The sequence below is a fragment of the Notolabrus celidotus genome, chromosome 8, assembly GCF_009762535.1.
Source record: "Notolabrus celidotus isolate fNotCel1 chromosome 8, fNotCel1.pri, whole genome shotgun sequence".
Lineage (NCBI taxonomy): Eukaryota > Metazoa > Chordata > Actinopteri > Labriformes > Labridae > Notolabrus > Notolabrus celidotus.
The window spans coordinates 17,547,681-17,575,592 of record NC_048279.1 but is presented as its reverse complement, the minus strand read 5'-3'; the positions used below and the strand labels follow the sequence as shown (position 1 = coordinate 17,575,592).

Below are 27,912 nucleotides of genomic sequence, written 5' to 3'. Positions count from 1 at the left end.
AGGCAGACAGAAGGGGAAGAAGGGACTCTTGTGTCAGCTCTGGATGCTGGGAACATCAAACCTGGGGAAGTTATTGAACCCCTCGAATAAGCTGAAGACGTCTGCAGTGAGTACATGTGAGATCAACCAGCGATGCTTCTATTATCTCATAATTCACTTGATATTTAAGAATTTTCTGATTGAAACCCTGTAGTGTGTCCTTACAGTGTTTCATACTGATATCTAATTATAGTGTGTTCATAGTAGGACCAAAATAGGATTAGATTAGTCATCTTAACAGGCAGACATCCTCTAACCAGGGAGAAAAGAGAAGTTAAAGATAGTCAATGAGTAAGAAGAGCACAACCTTAAATGGTTTTCTCATATCTCTCCTCAATGCTACAGGTCAATAGAAGATTTTTGTCATCAACACCAACATTGAAGTCGCAGGTTTGGAGTTGATCTAGGATGCAGTCCTACCTTGCTCTGCTGCTGGGGATTGTGGCTTCTGCTGCTTCAGGTAAGGCCCCCAAATGTGGTGTTAAGGGTTTTTCTTTTCACTTGTCTCTTTGCAGACCTTTCAGCTTAAATCCACAATCCATACTTAGTAGTAAAACAACACAAGTGAAAGAGAGATTTTCTGATGCAGTGGTATCTTTTTTTTATGTTTTTATATTGATTAAGATGACTTGAAGTATAATAAGTACAGTGAGTGAAAACTATAAACATGTTTGGTATACACTGAATCAAACAAGTTTGTAAGTTGGATTAAATTCAAAGAAGATATCATTTTTAAAGATATTCATCTGCAGCACAGTTAGCCTGCTATTTTCCTCAAACACGACTTCTCGTGTATGAGGCTCAAATGATTTCATTGCACATTTCATGGCACAAACTCGTGGTCAGCACAGAAGATCTTAGAGGCTCTTTCTGCTCCTCCATCTGAAATTTGGCACTATGTTTTATCTAATCAGCAGGACAATTGTCTGCAGCATCATGAGTTGTTTTGGGGCTTGTTCTTGTGATGCCTTCTGTTTTTTGGACAGTATGCTGAGGCTGAGAACAACACATATATGGGTGTCCCTTGTTGAGCATCAAATTGCAATTTCATGTATTTGCATTTGAGCACATAAAAGCATCTGTTGTTTAGTGTTAATTTTGGCTCAGTGGATTCGTTTTGCTTTCTGCCGGATTACTGTCTGAGGTGTACACGGGGTCATTTTGAGGTTGGAGGAATAGTTCAGTTCAATGAATAGGGATTTTCAAGGAAATGAAACATGTTTACACCTACAATCAGGAGGTTCAAATTGGTTCCGAACGTCTAAATTCAATTCCTTGTCTCTCCATCTTAACTTAAGTGCTGTGAGGAATAGAGAAAATGCTGATCCTGGAATCTCAGTTCTGCATCAAGCCTTAAATCATCCTGTCAAAAGCTTTGCATGGATTTTTTTAACCATTATCAAAAGTAAAAACTCAACTTTAAATAAGAGGAAGCTCCAGCATGTTCAGGCCCTCCAGTGTCAATCATTGTTACAAAAGCGGTCCATCCCAAAACAAATCTTAAACGCAGTGATTGGTGCAGCTGAAACTTCCAAATCTTCCACAAAGTTATCAAAGAGAGCATTGTTCTACATCCCTCAATCTTTTTTCTATGCTCCCTGAGGGTGATGATATGCTTTCAGCAGTCTCCCTTAAAGATTCATGAAGTATATTGCTCTTTTTTCCATGCTTGTGCCTTTTTTCTTGTTTTTTGTTTAAAATGTGGACCTAAGTTAAACTACAACAGTAACAACTGTGAAGCTTAGTATTTTAGATCCCAGTGTTGAGACAGCAGCATTTTAAAAAGCAGAAGTGAGAGGGTTCAAGATGTTATCTGGGTCCATGTCTTCACAACTTCTTGAATTAATGTATTAACTTTCAAACTATATCAGTCATGACCCAGAGAAGACAGCTCTGAGTTCTCAAAAAAAGACAGAAACTGAACCAAAATCTTTAATTATCAAGGGGGAAATGCAAAACCACTCAAGATATATTTGAATTAGTTTATTTGCATTATTTCTACATATTCCCTTTGTAAATAAATGTATTCATCAAACAATAAAATATATGTATTTTTCCTCTTTAGCAGAATGGAGGCGTCCAGTGATCAAGCTCAACTCTAAGGTGGTGGGCAGCTCTGAGGTGGTGGTCAAACCTGGGATCCCTCTGGACCTGAGGTGTGAGGGGGACGGGCCTGTGAACTGGCAGACCAGGCTTCCAAAACACAGACGTTTTGTTTCTAAAGGCAATGGGAAGGTCCGCACCTTAAAAGTTGAGCGTCCCTCTGCAGAGTTCACTGGAACATATAAGTGTTTTTACACTGGTGGATCACAATCACATGATCTGACATCCTCTGTGCATGTGTACGTCAAAGGTGAGCTCAAAGAGTCCTGTTATTCTTTAAGTACTTGAACTGATCATTGTCCACAGAGATTGTTTATGGGATTTCTTCATTGTAAAACATTACTCCCTCTTATTCTGATCTAATAATGAATCAATGGCTGTAATAGATCCAAACAGGGTGTTCTGGACCACCAGCACGACCCTGCGTGTGGTGAGAAAAGAAGGCGAAGACTACCTGCTGCCCTGCCTGCTGACCGACCCAACTGCCACAGACCTGGGTCTCCGCATGGACAACGGCACCACCGTTCCCCTGGGGATGAACTTCACGATTTTCCGGCATCGTGGTATTCTCATCCACAGCTTGCGTCCCAGCTTCAACGCTGACTATGTTTGCACCGCCAGGGTCAACGGGATGGAGAGAACCTCTAGGGCCTTCTCCATCAACGTAATTCAGAGTGAGACACCTTGATTGTCACAACGATTACTCAAACTGTGTGGGAAAACAAGTATGATACTCAGATTTGATTATCTCCTGCTTTAGAGCTCCGTTTCCCACCATATGTCTTCCTTGAGACGGATGAATTTGTGCGCATAATTGGTGAGGAACTAAGGGTTATCTGCACAACTCACAACCCTAACTTCAACTACAATGTCACCTGGAAATACACCACCAAGTCGGTCAGTATGAGGCATTTTGGGAGTTTTCTTTATTTTGGCAAGAGTTGAAAATTTCAACTGTGATGTTTCTCCTCTTTTTTTGTCAGAGACCAACAATTGAGGAGAGGGCTCGCTCCAGTGGAGAAAACCGCCTGGACATTCAGAGCATTTTTACTCTCTCTACTGTGGACCTTACAGACACAGGAAACATTTCCTGCATTGGAACTAATGAAGCAGGTGTGAACAGCTCAACCACATACTTACTGGTTGTAGGTAAGCCAAAGAAAACTGTTTTGAGCAAGATCTCAAAATATGAAGTCGGAAACGATGAAATCAATACAGCTAAACACAAACTGTTTCAAATGTCCCAACTAGACAAGCCCTACATCAGACTGCTGCCTCAGCTGTCCCCCAAGCTGGCCTTCAAGGGTCTTTCAGTGGAGGTGAATGAGGGAGAAGATCTGGAGCTCACTGTGCTCATTGAAGCATACCCTCAAATTACCGAGCATAAATGGCACACACCGACATCTCCTAACACATCAACACAGGAGCACAAACTCATCAGATACAACAACAGGTATAACACTCAAGCCAGAGTCTGATCTTTGCATCTCATGGCTCCAAGATGTCTGCAAGGTTTTGCTAAATAAAGAAAACAAACAATCGGGTGTACTACAGTAAGGGGAAGCTCCCCTGTAAGAAATATGCTCTCTGTGCATTTGGTCAGATTTGACAGAGGAACACCAGGGTCATCTCATTGTCTCAGGTCATGAAACTTCTGCTAGACGAAGAATGATGTTCTGCTTTATGACTTGTTGACATACTTGACGGTTATAGATTGGAAATGTCTGAACTCAACCCACTGAATTAGTCATTTTAGAGTCTGCAGACATTCCTCTTTTTCTTATTTTAAAGTTCCTATTGTTTTTTTCTTGTTTTGTGTGTTTTTTTAAGATATCATGCTACACTGCAGCTAAAGAGGGTGAATGCACAGGAGCAAGGACAATACACTTTCTATGCCCAGAGCAACTTGGCCAATGCATCCATCACGTTCCAAGTCCAAATGTATCGTAAGTGACTTCTAGCAAATACAAATCAAATCAGTAAACATTAATTGTGTGTTGCATGATTTAAGTTCTCTCAGGTTAGGTAGAAATACAATTTTCTTAGAATATGAGGAATTATGTCTATGTTTATTTTTTATTTTCCTCATCTCTGGCAGAGAAGCCTATTGCAGTTGTAAGATGGGAAAACATCACCACACTCACCTGCACCTCCTTCGGTTATCCTGCACCCAGAATCATCTGGTACCAATGTTTTGGGATACGGCCTACGTAAGTGTCCAAAAAATGTCACAAAGCCTGTAAAAGGCTCAATCATAACATGAACAGCAATGTAAACTGTTATCACCACAGTTCCTCCTGTCTTGAGTCTGATTGTGTTTGTGTTGGGCTGACACAGGTGTAATGAAAACACCTCAGGGCTGCAGCTGGCAACCTCTCTCCAGGCTCCCACTGTGGAGGTCCAGAGAGAGGAGTATGGAGCTGTGGAGGTGGAGAGTGTCCTCACTGTGGGACCGTCCAGGCGCAGGATGACTGTCGAGTGCGTGGCTTTCAACCTTGCTGGCTTCAGCAGCGACACTTTTGCTATGGAGGTTTCTGGTGAGTTCTTCATGAATTATCATTATTTGTTCTTTTGTTGACTTTGATCAGTCACATGGACCAGGCTCAAACCAAATCTAATGCCTGATTTGTGAGATTATTGTTGTCATGGTCAGATGATCCCTTTGTAGTTGTTATAAAACTGCATGATTCTGGTGTTATTTATTGAGTTTATTGAGATTGCAGTTCTACACCTCATAAGCATGCTTAACAGTATACATCATCCACAAAGGAAGACATGAAAACAGCATGTGATATACTTTCAGTCCGGCATGTACTAAAACACAGCTCTCTCTGATTGTGCAGATAAACTCTTCACGTCCACCTTAACAGGAGCAGCTGGAATTCTGGCCATTCTGCTTGTGCTGTTGGTTTTTCTGTTTTACAAATACAAGCAGGTCAGTTTTACAGAAGTCATTTAAGTAACCACAAAAACAAGCTAATGTTACTGAGTTGCCAAATATTGTTCAAACATCCTATAATTTCCAAAGGTAACAGAGTTTTATCTTTGCTTTGTTTTGTTCAACCATTTTTGATCTTCAGAAACCCAGGTATGAGGTCCGCTGGAAGATCATTGAGGCGAGAGATGGAAACAACTACACCTTTATTGACCCCGCCCAGCTGCCATACAATGAGAAGTGGGAGTTCCCAAGAGACAAGCTAAAGCTAGGTTTGCATCTTTGTATCCTAAAATGACTAAAAGGATCTTGGATGGATTCTCACATTTGAGTGAAATGTGGCTATTTAAAAAAAAAAAAAAAAAAAGTGTCAGCCATTAAAAAGTGAATATGAACCTGATAAAATCTGAAAAAATGATAGGAAAGAAATATTAGATCTGGAATTTGGCTGTGAGTAACAGACCTTGTTGTACTCTCTCTGACCAGGGAAGATCCTTGGGGCAGGAGCTTTCGGAAAGGTCGTTGAGGCCACAGCTTACGGTCTTGGAAAGGAGGACAATGTGATGCGTGTGGCTGTAAAAATGTTAAAAGGTTAGACACCCAATTGAACAGAGAGATCCTTGTTAATTTGAGCAAAATCAGAGTGACCAGATAATCTGAAAGTGTTCCAGATAATGTGAACAATTCATCTGTTTTAGTTATTTGAAGCTTTCCTCGAATGACATCGGAACATTTGTTTCACATGATCAAATAGGAGAATAACATGATGACAATCTGCATTGTGTTTCTGCAGCCAGTGCCCATTCAGATGAAAGGGAGGCTCTCATGTCTGAGCTTAAGATCCTGAGCCACCTGGGACACCACAAGAACATTGTCAATCTGCTGGGAGCCTGCACTTACGGAGGTCAGACCGGATCCTGAATGTGTTTGTTGTCATGTCTATTGAAGTGAAACCAGTTCCAGGACTTTGTGGATAAATTGCATTATCTTCTGTGTAAAAGGTCATAACATGCTGTGCTCTCTCATCAGGACCGGTGCTTGTGATCACAGAGTACTGCAGCCTCGGCGACCTCCTGAACTTTCTTCGCCAGAAGGGAGAGACGTTTATGAACTTTGTAATGAACATTCCCGACATGACAGAGAACTCAAGTGACTACAAAAATGTCTGCACACAGAAACAGTTCATTAGGAGGTACATCAATAAACATGTGCTGTGTATTGATGGAGTATTTATAGAAAACAATCAGTCTGTTATCTGTTGCTGCTGACATACCACTCAGTCTTTCTGTTGTTTTCTTTCATCCAGTGACAGTGGAATCTCCAGTTCATCCTCAAGCAGTTATTTAGAGATGAGACCAAGCTACCCGACCAACGTGGAATCATCTCAAAGTAAAACAACAATTTATTATATTTATTATAAGGCACCTTTTTAACCCTCCTGTTATGTTGCAGGTCAAATTGACCCTTTTTACAGTCTATTTTTGGCAATATATGCCTTCTAAACCAGCTAAATGCAGCATACAAATCTGGGCAGCATGACAGAAGAGGTGTCTCATGTTAATTTATTAACATCACTTAAAAAAAAAGAAAAAATCAAATATAATATAAAATAACCAAAAATCTATGTCATGTAAAACTATAGTATTTATATTTAGGGCTTTCCAATGTACATTAAAAAAGTTTTAACATACATTTTAATGAAAAACGAGTGAGTTATCCTAATTGAACCATTATCAGTGAGAATTAAAGAACACCAATGGACTAAATCTTGATTTAAATGGTTAGTAATGGAGTTAAAAATTAGATTAAAAAAATGTGTATTGGGATTTTTTGGGGTTCTCACACTTTTGGACAATTGAATATGCCCCAAATTAAATTGACCCAGGAACATTATTGCTGTTCCAGAGAAAAGGAACATAACAGGAGGTTTAATAAATAGCATCACTGTCTGTATCTCTAACCCCTCTGTGTTGGTTTCTTTCTGGTGTTTGCGAAGATTCTTTGTGTGAGGAGACTGGTGACTGGCCGCTGGACATGGATGACTTGTTGAGGTTTTCCTTTCAAGTGGCTCAGGGTCTCGATTTCCTGGCTGCCAAGAACGTGAGTGACTTTTACGACTGCAAGGGTCTTTATTGTGAAAAATCAAGAACAGAAACTACCACTGTGATAATGTGGAGCAGCACTTGCTATACTGTACTTAGAAAGCGGGGATTACCCGACATAATATTGATAAAGTGTGCATGAAAATGTATCGCTTTTCATGATAATGATTAATGTAGGGAGTGAAATCCTTTGTAGGGGAGTTTCCACATACATTCATGAGATTTACTCATAGTAGGACCAGTCTTCATGCATCTTGGTTAACATTAGGTTTTACTCCATCCAGTTATCTAAACATCCTTTATTGGATGGTACTATACCCTGAGGTACACTTTACATTTATGTTTATGTTTGTATGTGTGTGTGGCAGTGTATTCACAGAGATGTGGCTGCCAGGAATGTCCTCTTGACCAACCGCAGAGAGGCCAAGATTTGTGACTTTGGCCTGGCACGAGACATCATGAATGACTCCAACTACGTGGTGAAGGGAAATGTAAGCCCTTTTAATGAATTATATCCAATGTTTACTTCACTTTTACCAATTCATAGTCTAGTTAAAAAATATTAATTGGATTTATTTGTACATTATGTGTTAAGGCACGTCTACCAGTGAAGTGGATGGCTCCAGAGAGTATCTTTGAGTGTGTGTACACAGTCCAGAGCGACGTCTGGTCCTACGGCATCCTTCTATGGGAGATCTTCTCTTTAGGTTTGAAGACATAATATGTGTCATACTTTCAAAACATTTATTCCATGATTCACCTGCTAAAATAACTGCATATGACACACTCCTCTAGGCAAGAGCCCCTACCCCAGCATTGCAGTGGACTCTAGGTTCTACAAGATGGTGAAACGTGGCTACCAGATGTCCCAACCAGACTTTGCACCACCTGAGATGTAAGCTCCTCCCTTCAGCAGCATTGTGTTCTAACAAACGTGGACCATTGTTATCCTTGCTCTTTTGAAGGTTTAATTGTCCAGCTAATGCAAACGAACTATTGAGCATCACCTGACCCTCAGTTGAGATTTACTGCAGCATCAAGTGACTCTCAGCTGGGTTTTTTTTACAAGTGAGTCAGGAGTAAGAATTGCCTTTTTATCAGCCTGTAAAATGTCCACACTCAACTTGTCTGACTCTGAGGAACAGGTTTGTTCCTGCTAACTTGCTAGATGTAGCGAACATGTAGCGAAACCTACTAACATTGAGGCTGACATAAGCATTAATAATGGCTGGTCTATAAAAGCTAGTTGGCTTCAGTATTGGATTTTTTATATGGCTGGTGTCCCAAATCCTCATTACAGCTGAACAAAGATCCTCTTTTTCCTCGCCAGTTGTTTGTCCTATCCGCCATCTGATATAACTGACACATGAGGTAACCTCATAAAAAAACTTTCAACATCTCTCAATTCGTTATTATGTCTTTGGCTTTCCTCTAGCTGAGGAAACACTACACAGACAAACTAAATTAACATAGCCACTGAAATTAGAAATTAGAAAATTAAGAGTTTATGGAGTATCTCAGAGGACTCTTGTATCTGTGTGTTCATTTGGCAAGGCTGTCACACCACTCGGAATAACTCTGCAGTGGAAACGGATGGGACTGAATCTGAGTCAGGGCCTAATCATCTGTTGTTCTGCTGTGAGTCAGGCCTCAGTTCTGCCTGTTAGCCACATGATCCCAAAGCCAGGAAGCCATGTAACTGCTATTTCACGGCAGCAAAATCCAACTGGAGGGGCAGGGTCTCTTATGAACAAGTCTCTTATGAATCTGCGTCACCGCCCCATTCTCCTCCTCTTATTTGTGTGATTTGACTGTATGCATTTTCTTGATATTAAACCATAAAGTTTGAACTTTGGGGACAAAGTTTGGCATGTACGTAAGCCCTGAATGAATTCACTGCCAATTCTTTCCTGTTCAGTTCACTTGAACTGAGATGAATCAGCATTTTTATGGTTGTTGTTTTTTCGTTTCAGTTACATGATCATGAAGATGTGCTGGAATCTGGAGCCTACGCAGCGTCCTACATTCAGCAAAGTCTCACAGATGATAGAAAGACTACTTGGGGACCAACCAGAGCAGGAGCAGGTGGGTTAGGGTAAAACAAAGTTCAGTAACTTAAGTCTGGCTTGGCCAAAACTGTCTTTGGCGAAACAAAACATGTGACACTTGTGTAGAAAACCCCCTCCCTGAGAGACAGCAGACTGAGTGATCCAGACTCAATAAAATTCATTGGGCTTTTATTTGGGTACTGTCCCCCTAGGACATTTTAAAAAGTTGTTGATGACTGTTTGTTGGGCGTTTTTATTCAACTCTCCCCCCATCAAAAAAACCCCACCCCGTGCCACATAAAAGAGAAACAGAATATGATGTTTTAGATCCTTGTTGTGTTCCTAGGAAGCTAATGTTTGGCTTTCTTTGATCGAAGCTAACCATGATAATGATCCTCTTCACAGCTAATCTACCAGAATGTGCAGCAGCAGCAGGTCACGGAAGGTGAAGTGTGTGACGAGCCCAAGTGCTGCGAAGGCCCCTGTGACGAGTCTTGTGACCACGAGGAAGAGGAGCAGCCTCTGATGAAGACCAACAACTACCAGTTTTGTTGAAATCCTTCAGCAACCAATCGATCAGCAAAAACCTATCACTTCTCAAAAAGCATCAGAAAAGTTGGGATGCAGCTGTTGCTCGTTGTCAGAGCACCACAGCTCCTTCTAACGCTCAGATAGTCGCAGAGTCGCCCTCTCAGCTATTTTTTGCCTGTCGTGCCTGCTAACCAGACAGACAAGCAGCTGCAGCGAGCATGTGACTTGCTTCTTTGCAGACCATGACTAGAAATTGCCACGTCTAACTCCGACTGCAGACATGAAAGGAGGAAACATGTCAACAAACCACACAAGCATCCAAAGCCGTACTTTATGCTAATGGACTTTTGCCGCCCTTTCTCTTGTGTATTTGTTGCATAATATGTTTATCCAAAGGGGAATTTGTCCGTCCCTTCCCGTTAGTGTGTTTTTAGTTATTGTATATTTTACATTATTTTCCTTATATGTGTTTAATGTTGCCTCATGATAGTTGATGTTGTTGTTTTTGTGATTTCAGTCATTTTGTCAGCAGGCTTACTTCCTTCTCATCATTTTCTTGCATGTATGGTTTCTCAGAAAAAAAAGCAGTCACAAACACTGGATTCAAAGCCACATGAAATACCTTTTTTTTTTTTTTTGCTCAAGACAAGTTCGGTTTTGTTCTCAGGTCACCTTAATTGAACATCCAAACAGTGCAAGTGTTGTCCCTTGTTTTAAACATGCTAACTGGACCGTGGAGAAGGCAAAGAATGACCATGTTGTTTTCCTCTCTGTGCTTTGGTCATAGCTGATTCTCTTGTGACACACTTACTGTAGCTGTCAGTTAGCGGATTCATGTGATTGTTTTGCTTCAGTCTAATTAATTAACCAGTGTTCAGTGGGGTTTTGTGAGCAGGGAATAGAACTGAACTGAGCAGGGAAATCTGTGGATCTGTTGTGGATCAAGATGAACAATGTGAAAGTGAATCTTTTCATTTCGTTAAGAGTTCAACGAGTTTTAGGATGTATGCTTCAACTGATGTCTATATGTAGCGGTCAGCTTACACTGCCAACTGTATGAAGATTTTAGAATAACATATAAGCTGTTAGAGTGATACAAAATGCTCATTTGTGCGATTTCAGGCATTTCATTTGTGCTTTCGTTGGAATGAAACACAAGAGCAAGGTGTCTAGTAATGTATATATCTCATGATGTAAATCAAAAATCATCTTTATTTTCACATATATGTTCTAGACTAGATACGAGTACGTCATTATGTCATATATTGGTTGTGATTTGTGTGCAAATGAGAATCAATTTAAAGGTTCAAATAAACTCACTAAGAAGCTAAAGAGCTGTCAAAAGAAGCTCAATTTTGCAATGTAATGTTAACACTGGACTATGATGTGGTGAAAGGTATTTCTCAGCTAATTCTGTCTTCATTATATATCATGTTCTGATAGAAACTGTGCTGCAGGCAAGTTCTGCTCTGCTCACTTCCTGTTTTCCATTGGATAATGTCCAATCTGCATTTCCTCTGGAACATTTCCCACAGTAAATGTCAACGTTGCACAACGCTGAAATCTTTGGACAGAAGTATTTGAAACTACTTTCAGTCTGCATGCTCTATCATCTTTTTCTGTGCTGAAATCTTTGTTCCCTCTTTACTCTACGAAGCACAGTCTTTGTTTAACTGTCTGTCAAAACGTGACATGATTCTGACTATCAGTAAAGCCTCATAATCTCAACAGACTTTACTGCCCAGCTCTTTCTTTATTTCACTCTGTTTGAAACATCCTCACTAGAGACAGAACAAATCCTCCTAGTGCCTGATGGATTTGGATGAAAAAAAATCTCTTCACATTTTAATGATCGAAAAGCAACAGCAAAGTCGTTCCCCAGGTTTCATTGCTTGCAACAATAACCTTCTTGTCTCGGCTAATTTCGAAGCAAAACATTGAAAAACATTTACTGTCAGGGGGGTCTTTGCCTTTTGCACACTATTAACTGGAAATCCACAACCCTGGTAACTTTGCTGGAGGGGTAGAGCCCATGATAAGGAGTGATGTGAATTCGGAAATTGAGTTATCAGCACAAATATCAGCTTCAGTCGGCTGCTGAATGATAATCCCTTTAATTGATTCCAAATTATAGTAAGTCCAAACATGAAAGAGCTGAAAAAACATGGAGTACCCTGTTAATTTAACTATGTAGCATCATTTTAAGTGCCTTATCCGTATTTACTGTATGTGGTACCACACACTGAGGATTTTATATGTAATAAATGATGATGGATTATCTCTTTACTGATTTTTTTAAACCTTTTTTACACAGTGCACTGAAGTGTAAGCAATTGTTGAATTATCTGTCACATCAGTGGACGTATTGCAATATTATCTCTTTATACAGAATATATCCAGGTTCTATCATGTGTTTCAAGGAAATGTTTTTCAGCATTTTTAATTTCAGTGACTCCAGGATTTATCTTTTTAACCTGTCATTTTACTGATAGACTTTAGACTTTAGACTTTATTGTCCCCTTGGGGAAATTCTTTTCCACGGCACCTTCCTGCATTTCCACAGACATAGACAAACATACAAAATACACTGTAGGCTCAACAAACTGTCCACCAAGACATCAACACTCAGGCAGAGTTGTGTGATTCAGCGAGGCCTTTTGATCAGGCTTGCTATAACAGCAGGGATCAGGCTCTTGCTGAGGCAAGCCCTTCTGCACCTCAGTGCTCTGTACCTGTGTCCTGAGGGGAGTGGGATGAGGTGGGTCTTTAGTGGATGTATGATGTCCTGTTCTATTGAGGTTGCGATGCGTATGATGGCCCTGTGGTTTAAGTCTCTGAGGTTTGGTGTGGGGAGACGGATTATTTTAGAAGCAGTGGTGGTTATGCGTGTGAGTTTCGCCTTGTTTTTAACAGCTGATCAAAGTGTCTATGAATATGACAAAGTCTGGTGAAAACAGACTAAACATCTCCAATTATTTCTCAAAGGAAGACTTCTGACTGGTTGAATATGATATAAGTCAACTATCTATACATATTATGGAAGGAAACACGGTCAGCCACCTCATCATGGTTTATTTCATTTGGCGGATGCACATTTATTTGTCACTTTTCAAAAGCAAACATCAGTCCAAAAGGCAACTCGTGGCAGGTGAGAGGTAAGAGAGTAAAACTCAAAGCAGACATATCTCCAGACAAAGCAGGGAAATGCATCCAGTATGATTTTTAAGGTCCTGTTCAAGACCATTATTAAGCATTCTGTGGTTCATGGTCTAAAGTGCATGGAGGGAACTAAGTATGTTGGAAGGCGCAAAGGTGTTGTATTTAGTTTCTTAATTATTCAAAGGATTGTTTGTATAAGGCTCAACATGGATCAAACCAACTACACAGAGACTGTTGTATTGAATGTAGTGTTATGAACATTACTTTTATATCTTGATGTAAATTAAGAAGCTTTGTAAGTCCGTGCATGAGGCAAAGGGAGCACTTTTTCTGTTTTCTAAGTGATTACAGAAAGAAGGGCTGAACTCAATTGCTGGCAAATTTGACTTTTTTTAAATTGAGCTCCTGTTTTTGTTTCTGAGAGAAGGCGTAGATCAGAGGGAGCTTGGTGGAGGTCAAAGGGCCCTTGGCTGTTCTGCATGTCTCTAGGAGAAATCCACTAGAGCTGATATAAAGCACGTTCAGGTGGAAGCAGTGTCTGTTCTCTTCACCTCTAATGTCACTAAAACTGCAGCACGTGGCCAGAGCTCTGTGAGGTTTCAAGGGAAATGAAAAAATGAAAACAGACCATTTTTCAGTCCTCTGAAGACAAATAAGACACTTATACTAATATCTCTGTCAGTTAGGATGGGGAGTGCTCCTGTGTGTCCCTGTGTGTGTAGACTGTACACTTGCAAGTGTAGGTGCATCTCACTTTCTGAATACTTCTACAGACTTGTGATCAGGTTTCCATCGGTCAAATACATTCATTTCTGCTGACTCATCATAGAAATGCATCTTCAATGCGCCTGACCAATACTCATAACAAGAATACATCAATGTACGCACACATAGACCCAATAACATGTGCTACTTCTTACATAACATGGACTCTTGACGTAAAAATGTCAACTACTTCAGTCAGAGACCAACAATGAGGGTTGTTTTAAGCAGTGCGCGCTTTCATTTTCTTGACTTATCTATTTGAACACTCACTGTCACTGTTGTTAATGCTGCTCAAAAATGACCATCTAACATTGATACCAACATTTGATGTATTTTCTTTCTTTGCAGTTAAGAAAATTGACCACTCGGATTTCTTTTAACTTCATACCCAACCCACTTTATCCTCACTCTCTCAGCCTATGTCCTCACTGACAACATCAGACCCCTGAAAAATGTGTTGTTGAACATGATAGTCCTCCACATTAAATGGAAAGTACTCTCCTGCGTGTTCTGCACCCTCACTTGCAGTATGAGAATTAGCACTGCATCTCTTTTATCCTTCAGGCAGCACAAGCATCTGTCTTCATTGCACCTTATTTTTCCTCACTTCAGACACCATTAATATTTGTAAATACACTTGTACATTCAGTCCATCTCAAGTGTTTCTCCATTCTGAACATCTATTCAGGAAGCAGAACATACGTCTCTGACCCTCCCTCTAGTGTCTGTCTCTCCATCCCGCTCCCTTCATGTTCTCTCCTCCCTGTGTTGATTTGTGCCACTCCCAGCCGGTACAAAGCGTCTCTGATCACCACCTCCCCAGGTTGGCAGTCCTTCACCACCTGGTTGATCTGCTGACTCACAATGTCCCTGCTGCTGAGGAAATCTACCAGGCGGTTGTAGAGGTAGTAATACGCTGTGTTGTTGAAAAGCAGAGGCTGCTGCTGCTGTGCATGACTTACTAAGGAACATTCCTCTGTTTTTTCACAGGAGTCATTCTCATTCACGTCTGTCTGTTCCTTCAGTTCTGCTCCATCTGCATCCTCTGCATTTGTCTTCTCTTTCTCCAGCTCATCCACCAGGCTGACGTAGGGCTCCAGGTCTCTGCAGAGGACCATAGAGTGGTGCTCTGCAGGCTCTTGGGCTGCTGCAGGAGGGTGAACCAGCCAACAGCAAGACGATTTGGTGACGGGGTGGACGTGCTGATTCTCTGCTGCCAGCGACAGGTCAGCATTGTACGACTGTTCTTGCAGCTCAGCACATGACACAAACTAAAGAACAAGGGTGAGATGTTATCAATCAAAGTAACAAAAACCATCAAACTTATGAATTTCCTTCACCTTTAAGTGGATGATATTTCAATCACTTACCTCTGGCTTTTCCAAAGGGTCAGAGAAGCAGCCCTGGTTCCTGCCCCACATCTGGGTTGCCAGTTCTGGGTACTGCGTGTCAGCACAGAGCGCAACATGGCGGGCACAGTCACTCACATAGACAGGGGGCCAGTAACGGGAGGACAGGAGCAGGTCTACATGGTCTCGGGCTGTTTCTCCTCTCACTAAGTACTTAGAGCCACAAACTACCTGGACAAAGATAACGGCAAAAACCACTTTCAGAGTTTTTGAAAATGCATACTCTACAATATTCTTGTCATGTATCACGCTTTGTTTCTTTGAGGGTGAGCTTTATTGGCTTAATTTTGCTTGAGGACTAACTTTGAAAGTTCATTCACCTTGTTAAAAACACGACAACTAAAACTGTTTCTCAGTTTCATCACTAACTAGATAATAAACAGATAGCAAATAACATAAAAACCAATATATATAAAAAAAAAAGTCATACAATATAATACATTAAAAATAAAACATATATTTGCTTAAAGCGAGCAACATGTTGGGATAAAGTGCAGTAGAGAAAAGTGCAGAGGACAGCTTTGGGGGCAGAGTTCATGAGCCTCACAGCCTCAGGGAAAAAGCTGCACTTCGGCCTTGTGGTCGAAGCTCTGATGCTGCGCAGCCTTCTGCCTGAGGAAAGGGAGCTGAACAGTGCATGGGCTGGGTAGGTAGGGTCTGACATAATGTTCGCTGCTCTGGTTCTGCATCTGCTGATGTAAATGTCCTCTAAAGAAGGGAGGCTGCTGTTGGTCATTTTTGGAGCATATTTAATAACTCTTTGCAGCACCTTCATGTCAGCTCCAGAGCAGTTTCCATACTAGACTGTTTTGGAGAATGTCAGGACACTCCCCAACAAACACCGGTAAAAGGCAGTCAGCACAGCAGCACTGAGGCCGGCCTGCTTCAGCCTCCTCATAAAGTACAGCGGTTGGTGGGCCTTCTTAATGATGCTTTCTGAGTTTGTGGCCCATGTGAGAGTGTTTGACATGTGCAGGCCCAAGTATTTAGCTGTGGTCACCATCTCCACAGCTTCTCCTCCAATGAAGAGGGTAAGGGGGATGTGAGCTGTCCTCCTAAAGTCCACTACCATCTCCTTCGTCTTTGCAACATTGATGCTCAGGGTGTTTGCATCACACCAGTCAACAAGTTCTCCTACCTCCCTCCTATACAAGGGCCCAATCTCAATGTCCTCCCTCAGCCTTGAGCCCTGAGCCCTGAGCCCTTCTTGACTTAATTGACGTCAGCTGGAAAGTGATTGAGGGGAGGAGGCTGTAAGGGCTCAAACTTTAGAACTGAAATGGGACAGCACTTTGAGACTTTGCACGTGACCTGCATGACGTCATGAAGCTCACCTTAGTGATATTAGGAATTTTATTGCACAATTCTTACTTTCCTCAAATTCAAGGCGCTTAAGGGACGACTGACTGTCATGTGATCCAGGCTCTTACCATACAGACTGCTTCACCACAACATTTAAAATATATAAATAGGCTATATAACTACAAATATATAAATTATACTGTATACACATCTGTGTGAATATGATTGATTATGACTGGTTTTTGTATATTTACACTAACATGCAAACTTTTTTGCCTGTAAATTTCATAGCAACTTTCATGCTTCTTTTTTTACTGTAGCACTTTTTTAAATTTCATGTTACGGTGCTCGTTTGCCTTTCCATGCTCGTGGGCTTCCCCTGGGAATCCCGTGTTTCACGTCACAATGCTATAACTATGGGTAATTCCCTTACACTAAGTCTGCAAAAATGCACATTTACGGAGAGGGGGCACAAAGGGCTCAAAAAGTCAGTGAGAGATCCCTCACACACTTGAAGATTTGGTAGTGGCACAGCCTTAAACCCTCACAAACTTAGCGGGAACGCGCCTCAAAGTCAGAGTGCTTGTGGGTGGACATTGAGATTGGGCCATGGACTCTGTGACGGCTGTGTCATCCACAAACATCCCAGTATGATTGCCCGAGTACCTTGCAGAGCAATCATACTGGAGTAGCGTGTACGAGAGGGGGCTCAGGACCAATGTTGAGTATGATGGTTCAGGACGAAAACACCATAGATCTTCACTTACAGTGGCCTGCCTGTCAAGAAATCAAAATCCAGTTGCACATGTATGGTTCCAACCCAAGCAGCAGCAGGAGCTTGCTGGCTAGTGTCTGGGATAATGGTATTAAATGCTGAGCAAAAGTCCAAAAACAGCAGCCTTGCTTATTTGTCCTGGCCCCTCAGGTGAGTGAGAGCAGGGTGGATAACAGCTGATGCTGCATTGGCCACAGACCAGTTCTTTCTGTAAGCACATTGCTGTGGGTTCACAGTGATGTGACTATCAAGCCTCAGGACGATATATTCATTCATGCATTTCACAGCCGAATTTTAAGCTTTTATTAAACATGTAATTGGAAGCTTTGTTTGAGGAACGACAGGGGATTTTACCTTGTGAGGGCAGACCTTGGACAGCTTGCCAGCTGTGAGTTGAGGAGGGGGCTGTGGAGCTGTTGGGAGGCCACCGTGGACAACTGTGTACAAGGATATTAGGGAGGCCAGCAGCTCGTTCTGTCAGACAGAGACAGGGAAGTCTTTTTAAAAAGCACTCCCTTGCTGGCATGAGTACAATAATTAGCAGATGAGCACAGTCTTAAAAGATAGATAAAAGGAAATCATATTTCAATGAAATTCAAGCTGCTTTCACAGCTTGCCCTGAAGCAAGACACTTTCCGGTCCTAGGTTGTGTCTGTGGGTGTGTGTGTGGGAAGAGGGAGGCCCTGTTCTTTGTGCTGAAAACTTATCAGGTGATTAGTACATTTACTCAAACAGTAACACCCGTTTTCTAGGTTGTATTTTACTGTTCACATGTTTACTTCCGGTCATTAAAACACAACTGCAAGATCATGTGAGCACAATGAGCACAGACACACTGAGCCTCTCTGTTTCTTTTGCTTTCTCACACACTGAAAGACACACACAAACACTCACACACACATACCTTGGAAGAGCCCGGAGCAATGCTTGCCCCACAGCGGTCCAGCATTGTTCTCAGCTCGTCCTCACTGTGATCCTCAATCTTGTCGAGTCTCAGCTGACCGTCATGAATGAGACGCACCAGAACTGATGGATCTCCTACAGATGAGATGAAAAAAACAAGCTTTTACAAACAGGATTTTAGCGCCTGCAGCAAAAACATACTTATTACAAGTCATGCATAACTAAAGACATCCTGAGCAGAACTGCTCACATAACCACTGAGCAACACTGATTAGATTTGCCTGGGAAAATGATCAAACTTAAAACATTAACGTAGGAATATTCAAATATTAAAAAAATCCACTTTTACATGACATCCTTATATTATCATTATCTAACTATAACAAATAACTAGCCCTCTAAATGTTATCATCTTTATTCAATTACATATCTATGACCAAAAAATGATCAAATTTGAACGATACAAACATTTTTCTCTCTTTTCCCACATGTTAGGATTGACAATTGAATTTTCCCCATAACAGGATTAATAGGTTGAAATGGTTGAGGTTTCAAAGAGCTGTGCACCTGCAGGCTGCTGTGCAGGTGCCTGGACCTTGTCTTTCTCTGTATTGATAACAGTCGCACTCCTCATAAGAGGGGGGATGAAGGGAGCAATGATGGAAGCATCCACCCGTGTGATGGGGATGTCAGTGGGAAAAGCTGCCTGCTCAATGGCCTCACTTTCCATGGTCAGCCAGAAATCGTCCACGTGGACCTCGTCTGGGACTGAAAACTCAGGCCAGGTGAACTGTGGGCAGAACAAGCAATGAACAAAAGCTTACCACAGGTCGTCGGTAGAACTCCATAACATTTGTTGACATTAGTGTGATATTCTGATATAGCCTGTCACCTCTACATTCTTCAGCTCCAGCACGTTGTTCGTGTGTCGTTGCGCAATCTCCAGTTTGGGAGCAACACCGCAAATACCACAGATCATATCGTTGTAATCCCGCACCGTCACACACTCAAAGGCCCAGTATCCACTCAGGAGAAGCTCTTGAATCTGACATAACTCCTCTGGACTCAGGGTGTGGACTGATGCAGCAAAAGAGGTTCAGATGAGATAAAAAGAAAACATATAGAAACGCAAGACTACTAACAGATATTAACTATCAGTGTAGCATATTAATTAAGACTACAGTTGAATCTAGTGCTTACCCGGGTGATTGGGGATGTGGTCTAGTATGGTCCTTCCTGCCTGAGACGGGGCTTTGCCCAGTTTGATACTCACCCTGATCTTCAAGAACAGATCAATACTAACCAGTAGTCTGTTCCCAATGTTGAACAAACCTGTCAGGAAACATGAATAATTAAGGAGAAGCTGTTTAAAGAACACAGTGCAGTTTGAAAAGACTCATATACACTTTATACAACTGTGGTTGAGTATTGCTGCTAGCATTTTTACTACAGAAAAATAGTAAGTCTCTTATTATGATGTTCTCCCTACAAGGCAAACCAAACAGAATGAATAGAGGCAGCCAATATGTACATACTGTGTTTTATACTAAGCAGAGAGACGATGGAGAATAAGGATTATGTTGTTATTATATAAGGATTATTATACATATATTTATCTATATATTTTTCACAAAACATGAAAAATATGAAAAGGGATTGGACTAAATTGGGGGGGTCAAGTATAATTTAATGAAACTCAAATGTTCCATGTTTTTCACACACAATTCACAGTTTTAGTGCCTCCTACTGGTCGATTGGCAAAAAAGATCATTCCTATTATTTTATTCTGAATGTGAAGGAAATTAGATGTAAAAAAATACATACATAGGTAAAAATTAAAACATCCCAGATACATTTTATTTAAGAGCAAGGAAAATCCGCTTGGTTCAGACATTCAGCACTCGTTGTATCTGGTGTACAATTAATAATAATAATAATAATAATAATAATAATAATAATAATAATAATAATAATAATACATTTTATATATATAGCGCTTTTAAAAGACTCTAAGATACTGTGCAACTGTTAAAACCGATACAAGCAAGGAACACAAGTCAATCCAAATTGCTGCAATTAATGCTATTTACCTGGATGCAGGTCAGTGAAGCTGTGCAGAGCCAGACACTGTACATTGAGGCACACCTTGAGCTGCAGAGACGCCGTCTGCATCAGTGTCTCAGTTAGCAGCCAGCAGACCTCCTGTCCTGCAACAGAACTAGGACGCACAAACACAAACACACATACATTATAGGTAAAAAATACATGCTACTTTAGTTTTGATGTGCTTAAACCAGAAGTAGCAAAGTGCAGACACAGAAAGTCTGCTCTTATCATCCAGTCATCTATCTTCTCACCTCTGACTTCCTTTGAAGAGCGGGTAGTTACACAGGCCACAGTGAGTGGCTGCTGATTCATAAAACTGAGGCCACCCAGACTCCACTAGCGTCTCCGTTTCGACGCTGCTCCCCTGCTCCTGGTTGTCTGGTTGGACCAAGATGATCTGGAGGCTGTTAAGTTCCTGGATGAGGTTCATGGTTTCCTGGAGCTCTGTCTCGCTTTCTGGAATCTGCAGGAAGCGTTGCAGTAACTGTACAGTATTTTGACGCTGGAGGTCCTTCTGGGCAGGACTCAGGGGCTGGTGTGGATCGAGCAGGGTCCCAGACTGAGAACAGAATGAGAAAGAGAAATGATTTGTGGTAGGAAGTTAGCTCTTACAGACACTTGTGTGATTCATTGGTACAGCTAGGAAATGAAAGAGATAAAAGACATCAAAAGCCAGATGTTATCAGATTAAGATTTATGAGTGTTTAAGAATGAAGTGCTCAGTGATCCCAGGCTGAGATGAGGCTAATAAAGGGGGTCAAGAGGCAGCACCAAACTCATCCTCTACTTTCGTCACTTAAAAAGAATACAAAGGACATAAGCTTTCACCTTTTTCTCTTTGATGTTCTTCTGGGTTAGCTCACAGCCACATTTAGGGCACACTGCAGGCTTGTGTCTGTTCTTATACATGTAGTCACAGGACGGATTCTTACATCGACCCCTTCCTCGTGCTGTGGACAGTCCTAAGTCCTTCAGGAGAAAAGGAGAGTAAAGAGTTCCTCAGGAATCAAGGAACAAGAGAAATGCTTTCATTCAAAAACGAGCATCACAAGTTGCACATAGAGTAGTAGAATACTCACAAAGCTGGAGATGGTGTGCTGTTTGAAAGGCACAACTGACAGGATATTAACTCTCTTATCAGAGGACACAGACATGGACTGGCTGCCGTCTGGTGGGACAGAAGGATCCTGTAGAAAAATACCAAAAAGTGAGGATGTTGCTGTGTCTGTTAGTATGTGTTTCTTAGCATCTGTTGTTGTTGTTGTGTGTGTGTGTTGCTCAACCTGCTTCACTGTGGTTACTGGGACAGTCTGGCCAAGCTGCTTCAAAGTGCTGGGTTTGAGGCCTGAGAAAGTCTCTCGAGGAACTGTGGTGAGAAAACAACCACTTCGAATGAGAGCAGAAACCTCCAAGAGTCATTTATTTACAGACATCACTTCCTCTCTGTTAAACAAAGCTGAACCTCAGATGTTAACAGAGCTGAGTAGACACATACAGAAAAAAAAGATTACATTCAAAGAATAAGAAACTAAATCAAAATCATATAATACCTGTAGATATGTTGGCGTTAGCACTTAGAGGTTTATCTTTGTCAGGTGGGACGGTTATGATCTGGAACAAAGTTTGGCCTGCAGACACAAACACAAGTCAGAATATACGTCCAGCTTATTTCAACTCTTACAACAGAATGTCACCTGTTGCATGTTTTCTCTTACCTGTGTTATAGGCAGGAAGGATGGGTCTCACAGGCCTCTTTTGAACAGCTGTGTTGCTTCTGTATTGAATTTGAGTTACTGTACTTTTGATACCATCTTTCAGCTGTCTGCTTGATGAGAGAGGCAAAGCATGTCAAGTATCATGAAAACTATTATAAACATTTCTGATGCTATATTAACACACATTATTTTAATCCTGTTGTATCCACATTTTCTGGTAAACAAGAGGTTCTCATGCTTGACTTTTTTCTCAATGATTTTTCTGCTTTAAATGAAAATTGTATTAAAACTCTTAAAATTACAAATCAATCAATCAATCTTTATTTGTATAGCGCCAAATCACAACAAACATCTCGAGACGCTTTTACAAACATAGGAGGTCTAGACCGTACTCTATGTCAAATTATGAACAGAGACCCAACTTCAAGACAGGGTAAGACTCAGTCTGACCCCAGCTTAATCCATCATTAGCATTGCACCTCGCAGTATTTAGCTAGTTACAGTGGTGTTGTGTTTATATTCCTATTGCACTTTAAACCAGCACCTATCTTGCAAAATTAGTAATCCAACAAAATCTAAATGATTTTTTTTAAATGCTATTTGGTTTGTGCAGCAACAATACATACTTAATAATTAAATTGAGGTCATCATTGAAACCTCATGAATGCTCACGTTGTTTGTTCCTGATCCTTGCTGCTGCTGCCCTCTGGTGGCTTTTCACTAGGAACTGCACTCTGCTTCCTGGGGCATCGCTGAACTCTTCTGTCCTTCTTACTTGCAGTGGTGAGTGTTTTACTAACATCCAAACTCTCCTCTTTAGCAGGCTGAGGTGTGGGGGGGCCGCTCTCAGCTTTCTGCGAGCTTTCTTTCAGCTTGGATGCTGCTTCTTTCTCTTGACTCTTCTTTGTCTGATAAACGATTGTAATAATAAGAATAATAAGAATAATAATGCATTGTATTTATAGGCGCCGTTCTTGACACTCAAGGTCACCTTACAACATTAAAAAAAACAGAGTTTAAATAACAAACAGTACATAAAATAAAATGTAAAAAGTTTTAAGTGAAGGGACAGTGGAGTTGTGGTCAGATGGAGTAAGCCAGTTCAAACCGATGAGTTTTGAGTTTGGATTTAAAATGTGGGAGTGTGTCAGTATTACGGAGGTCAGGTGGGAGAGAGTTCCAGAGCTGGGGAGCAGAGCGGCTGAAGGCTCTGCTCCCCATTGTAACAAGGCGAGCAGGGGGACAGTGAGGTGGATGGAGGAGGAGGATCTGAGGGTGCGGACAGGTGTGGCAGTATGAAGGAGGTCAGAGAGATATGGAGGGGCAAGGTTGTGTATGGATTCGAAGGTGAGGAGAAGTATTTTGTAGTTGATCAGGTCTGTGATGGGGAGCCAGTGGAGCTGTTGCAGGATGGGTGTGATGTGGTGGATAGAGGCAGTGTGTGTGATGATACGGGCGGCTGAGTTTTGAACCAGATGTAGTTTATGGAAGGTTTTGTGGGCCAAACAGAAGGGAGTTGCAATAGTCCAAATGGGAGGTGACGAGGCTGTGAACAAGAATAGCAGTTGAGTGGGGAGTGAGTGAAGGATGGAGACGGTTAATATTGCGTAAGTGGAAGTAGGCGGACCGGGTGATGTGATTGATATGGGAAGTGAAGGAGAGGGTGCTGTCGAGGATGACACCCAGACTCTTAACCTGAGGGGAGGGGAAGAGGGACGAGTTGTCGATGGGAATAGAGAAGTTATGGAGTTTGTTTAGTGTAGATTTTGTGCCAATTAAAAGAAGTTTAATGTAGCAAGTTATTTGACCTGAAGCACAGATTAAAACTCAAGCTAAAATCATTACATTTCTCTTGGATATTCATGATAGAATAAATATTACTGCTTCTGTATCTGTGCTTACAGCAGGTATCCATTTTCCGCCCAGGTGGCTCCCACATTCAGGGCATGTTGGGGGCTTGTGGCGGGTGACGTACACAAATGTACACCCAGGGTTAAGACACCTCCCTCGACCTCGCCTAGTGTAAGTCTTCACCGACTGCAGAAAAAAGGAAAGAATGGCTGCTTGTGTTAACATCCTGCTAAAACCCTCCTCTAACGTCAGAAATCTTCAATCTGAATAATGAAATTCAAGAATTTCTTCTTTTGAGTCCAGCCTCTCTGATTGATAAAAACTATCAGCACTGACATGTAGAAGAATGAGTTATGTGGGAGCTTACCATTTTATATGAAGGTTTGGCAGTGTGTTCAATGCTGGCTCCCACAGAGACCATCATCATCGGCCCCACAGGGGCAACAGCTGCCAAAGACTTTGGCTCCAACATGTTCTGCAGTGAGGAACAAATCACTTCTATGCATTAGTTAAAATATTTTTGTGTAATTGAAATGCTGAGCTGTGTTTACTTTGCAAGTATTAATACATCCTTCAATAAATTAAGCACATTCTATTTAGTGGAAGAAGGAGAATAAATGTTCACCTGGGTGGGTATGAATGCAACCATCTGTGTAGATTCCCCCTGAATCTGCTGCACCCTCGGTCCACCAAAACTACAACCAACAGTTCCCTGAGAGACAGTCACTCTGGGTAGGTCAGAGGAGGATAAGGAGGTCGGGATTTCTTGAGGAGCTGTTGGATGAGTGATGACCGTTGTACCCTCTTCTACGTCATCCACAATGATAGTGTGATTGGAAAGTTCGTCTTCTGCCGTCAGCTCGAGGGCTGTGAACTGGGACTCTTGGCTGAGAGAGACAGAGGGCAGGACCCCGTCCACGGGAGAGTCCAGAGATTCCACCTCCAGCTGAGACCCTCCCAGCTGTTGACTTGAGGAGCAACCTTTGGTCAAAAGGAAGTAATTGGCTCTGGGGAGGATTTTGCGGAAACCTGGGAGATCTTTGGAGGGGCTGAGAGACAACTGAGAGGAAAAGAATGATTGAGAAAAAGATTTGAATATATCTGTAGAATCATTTTGACATTGTCATTTTGCTGATAAAGCAAAACAAGGGTGGATTAATATACCTAACACTTGATACTAATGGGTAACTCCATTCTGGCTTTATGAGTAGTTACATCAGCCAAATGTATTCATTACAACTGAAATCAATCTAATTGACTATCCGGGTGTTCTGAGTGTGCAGGCTATGATGTACTCGCAGTAAATCACACATTCCATCATGGGCAAACCTTTTAAAGAGATTGGCTTTTATTGAATGATGATCACCATCATCAGATTAGAACTAGTGACACAACACTTCTTTTCCAGTATATACTTCTACCACTACAGTTATTGACATCTATCAAACAGAGCCTTACAAATCAAAGTTTTTCAGTTAATCAGGAACTTTTTCCACAACTCTTCTTTACTTTTGGATGATTTATGCCATCGATAAGCTTTGAATTATTTAATTCCTTTAACCTTTACTTTCTTGGAAAACTAGTGAGTGCCATTTCACCCTTTACCCATAAGCAGATTTTCATGAGAATGGTTTTGTACGTGCAATAATTACTTAATCTCAGTTCATCCTTCTTTTCTTACATGTGCAATACATCTTTCTACCCATCCTCTCAGTTCTGTTCTGTACATGGTTTATACCTAGGTTACAAGACTGTGCACATTTTTCACTGTGTCATTGGTTTTGTAAATATTTGTGCATTTACTTATTTAGTTGTGCATATACGTTGTAAGATATGCTTATTTTTACTTATTGAATTTTAATTGCTAATAACTTTTTAATAATTTCTGTTTTTATATGCTCTTGTTTGCTTTATGCTGTTTTGCACTGTCTACTTTGCTGCTGTAACACTTAAATTTCACCGTTGTGGGACGAATAAAGGATATCTTATATCTTATCTTACAATTCTAAATCTCCCTTCAGACTAGACATACAGTATGTGTTCAGATGTTTTCAACATGACACAGAAGGGTGTAAAAATCACTGGATGTTGTCACTCCACAGAGGGTCAGATGCACTAGTGTAGAGGAAAACAGTAAGAATGTAAGATAGCTCACTGTGTCAACGCCCTCCTTCTGGGACTTGGCCATCTCAAGATAGTAGGCCTTTTCAGCTACACTGAGCCTTTTCCAGCTCTCACTGATGCGCTTGTTGATCTCTGACTGCGGCAGATTTGGTATTTCCTGTTGCATCATTTGGTGAACATCAAAGTAGTAGAGCAGATAGGCAGACCTAAAACACATAATGCATTACTGAAATCAGTACATGACGAGAGAGACATGTTTTTATCTTTCAGTAGCTCCAACCCTGTTAAAGAGAGGGCTGTTCTTTGGGCTGTGTACCTCACCTGGGCTTTTTTGGTCTCTCAATGCTGTCCTCTTGACCCTTGCTCTTCCTCTTTTTTGGGGTAGTCATCTCCACTTGACTGTAGCTCCCAAGCTCTTCAGTCACTTTCATTACCTCCATCACTTCTACTTTCTCCATCTCTTCAAGATCTATATGACAGTATGAGAGTGGTTAATTGTTCATGTTTGAAAAGTTACACTTTACAGCAGTGTATGCTTTACTTAAACTTCTACTTAGCAACTGCAAAGACACCAGATAATACATTAAATGTTAATGAAATAAAAGGCATAACTCAAGATATGTTTAGAAGTATTTCTGTCAAGCTGTGCTTTGATGGAAACATTTTTTTAAGAGTTTATTGAAGCATACCCTCACTGATTACTGACAGATGAGGATGTTTTTTTACAATAGAAGCAGATGGTGGGACAGTGTGACTGTTACTCTGTGTGTGGTTTCTGTACTTCATGCAGAGAGGATGCAGCTTTCAGTGTCTGTGCCCAGATTCAATGTTATTGAAACTTCTAGAGCTCGGGACTCCAGTGGAGACTGGTAAAGCGCTAACATGTTACAAACATTGGTACACCCCTTCTCTAAAGGTAGGTGTAATGGCGTGTGTTTATACTGCCTGCATAGTCCGTGAGTTATCCAATGAAATGCCTTCTTATTGAAGCCTTACCTACGCTGACCGGAGGCTCCGCGATCCGCTTTAAAACAGCCTTTAGGAATCACCAGAAACCCCAGACATCGTAGAGACGCTGAGTAACGCTGAACTTTGCCCACGTTATGTGTTAAATCTAAGACTTAGGATGGATAAATGTCTGCAAAGAAGGTTCGTTTCACTCCGACTTAGAAAAAACATGGCGGATTGTTGCTATGGCCTACAACCAATGATGTGAGAGAATAAACAAGTAAGGACCAATCAAGGAAGACGTTTTTGACACGTGAAAGTAACGCGTGCGCCCCATAGACCTTCGGAGCAGGGCCACAAACAGGCGCACATTGAAGTGACATTTATTTACAGTGTGGGGTTGATGCGTGTAATACAACACAGGGCAGTGACAAGTGGTGGATGAAGTACACAGCTTCATTACTTAAGTCAAAGTATAGATACTTCTGGTTTAAAGGCACTATGAGGAGTTTTTCACCAGCTGAGAAACAGACTGAAACCAACATTGATGCCTCTTTATGACCTTCAAAAGCAAACAAAACCATAAACAACAACACTGATACCTTCTCTGTTGTCATTTTTAATCCCTTAAACCACTCTGAGGGGTCAGGTGTCAGACCACATGATTGACATTTGGCTTTAGAAACACTCCTTTTCGTCTGTTTTCATGGCAAATAATCACATTGAGTGATACATATAAATGTTAAAAGACAGCAGGTGAGGTTTTTGTTGAAAACACAACGTTTGCATGTACAGAACAAGAGATAAGAGGTATCACTTTGTCCACAATGGGGCGCCAAAATTGATATAAATCCAAAGTTCCTCACAGCAGCTTTAAGATCTTTGGGATCAGATTTCAAATAAGAAAATTAATCAGCTGACTTCAAAGCAAAAGTAGTGAATAACTAGAGCATTAGTACTTGTCTAGATCTTTGATTGTGTTGTTCTTGTTCTCGTATGTACATCGCTTTGGATAAAAGTGTCTGGTAAATAACATTGTAACATAATTTAATGATAATTTATGGTAAATTTCATATTCAAAAATGTAAACTGGAAAG

General features: G+C 41.2%; 2 protein-coding genes across 3 annotated transcripts; one reads left to right on the top strand and one right to left on the bottom strand.

The window, feature by feature from the left end:
• Nucleotides 1-384: 384 nt before the first annotated feature.
• Nucleotides 385-11,490, top strand: csf1ra (colony stimulating factor 1 receptor, a). The gene is made up of 21 exons (XM_034689265.1): nucleotides 385-499; nucleotides 2,105-2,392; nucleotides 2,529-2,816; nucleotides 2,903-3,039; nucleotides 3,126-3,291; nucleotides 3,394-3,595; nucleotides 3,973-4,088; nucleotides 4,241-4,352; nucleotides 4,480-4,679; nucleotides 4,986-5,077; nucleotides 5,223-5,349; nucleotides 5,564-5,668; nucleotides 5,871-5,981; nucleotides 6,107-6,269; nucleotides 6,384-6,466; nucleotides 7,074-7,177; nucleotides 7,548-7,670; nucleotides 7,775-7,886; nucleotides 7,975-8,074; nucleotides 9,153-9,264; nucleotides 9,633-11,490. The coding sequence occupies exons 1-21, from the start codon at nucleotides 448-450 to the stop codon at nucleotides 9,780-9,782; spliced, it is 2,943 nt and encodes a 980-aa protein (XP_034545156.1). The 5' UTR covers nucleotides 385-447; the 3' UTR covers nucleotides 9,783-11,490.
• A 1,320-nt stretch (nucleotides 11,491-12,810) lies between these two features.
• hmgxb3 (HMG box domain containing 3) lies at nucleotides 12,811-27,072 on the bottom strand. 2 transcript variants are annotated; one of them, XM_034689429.1, is made up of 21 exons: nucleotides 26,864-27,072; nucleotides 26,189-26,336; nucleotides 25,899-26,073; nucleotides 24,369-24,803; nucleotides 24,111-24,218; nucleotides 23,795-23,929; nucleotides 22,565-22,800; nucleotides 21,893-21,999; nucleotides 21,728-21,805; nucleotides 21,461-21,543; nucleotides 21,257-21,364; nucleotides 21,006-21,146; nucleotides 20,429-20,736; nucleotides 20,162-20,289; nucleotides 19,272-19,403; nucleotides 18,964-19,148; nucleotides 18,639-18,861; nucleotides 18,073-18,206; nucleotides 17,523-17,642; nucleotides 15,053-15,262; nucleotides 12,811-14,953 (listed from the first exon to the last, which is right to left on the bottom strand). In XM_034689429.1, exons 2-21 carry the CDS (start codon nucleotides 26,323-26,325, stop codon nucleotides 14,363-14,365), a joined length of 3,774 nt encoding a protein of 1,257 aa, XP_034545320.1. In that variant the 5' UTR covers nucleotides 26,326-26,336; nucleotides 26,864-27,072; the 3' UTR covers nucleotides 12,811-14,362. The 2 variants fall into 2 exon arrangements, with proteins under 2 accessions (XP_034545320.1, XP_034545319.1); XM_034689428.1 differs by lacking the exon at nucleotides 26,864-27,072 and adding an exon at nucleotides 26,557-26,801.
• Between the last annotated feature and the right edge of the window lie 840 nt (nucleotides 27,073-27,912).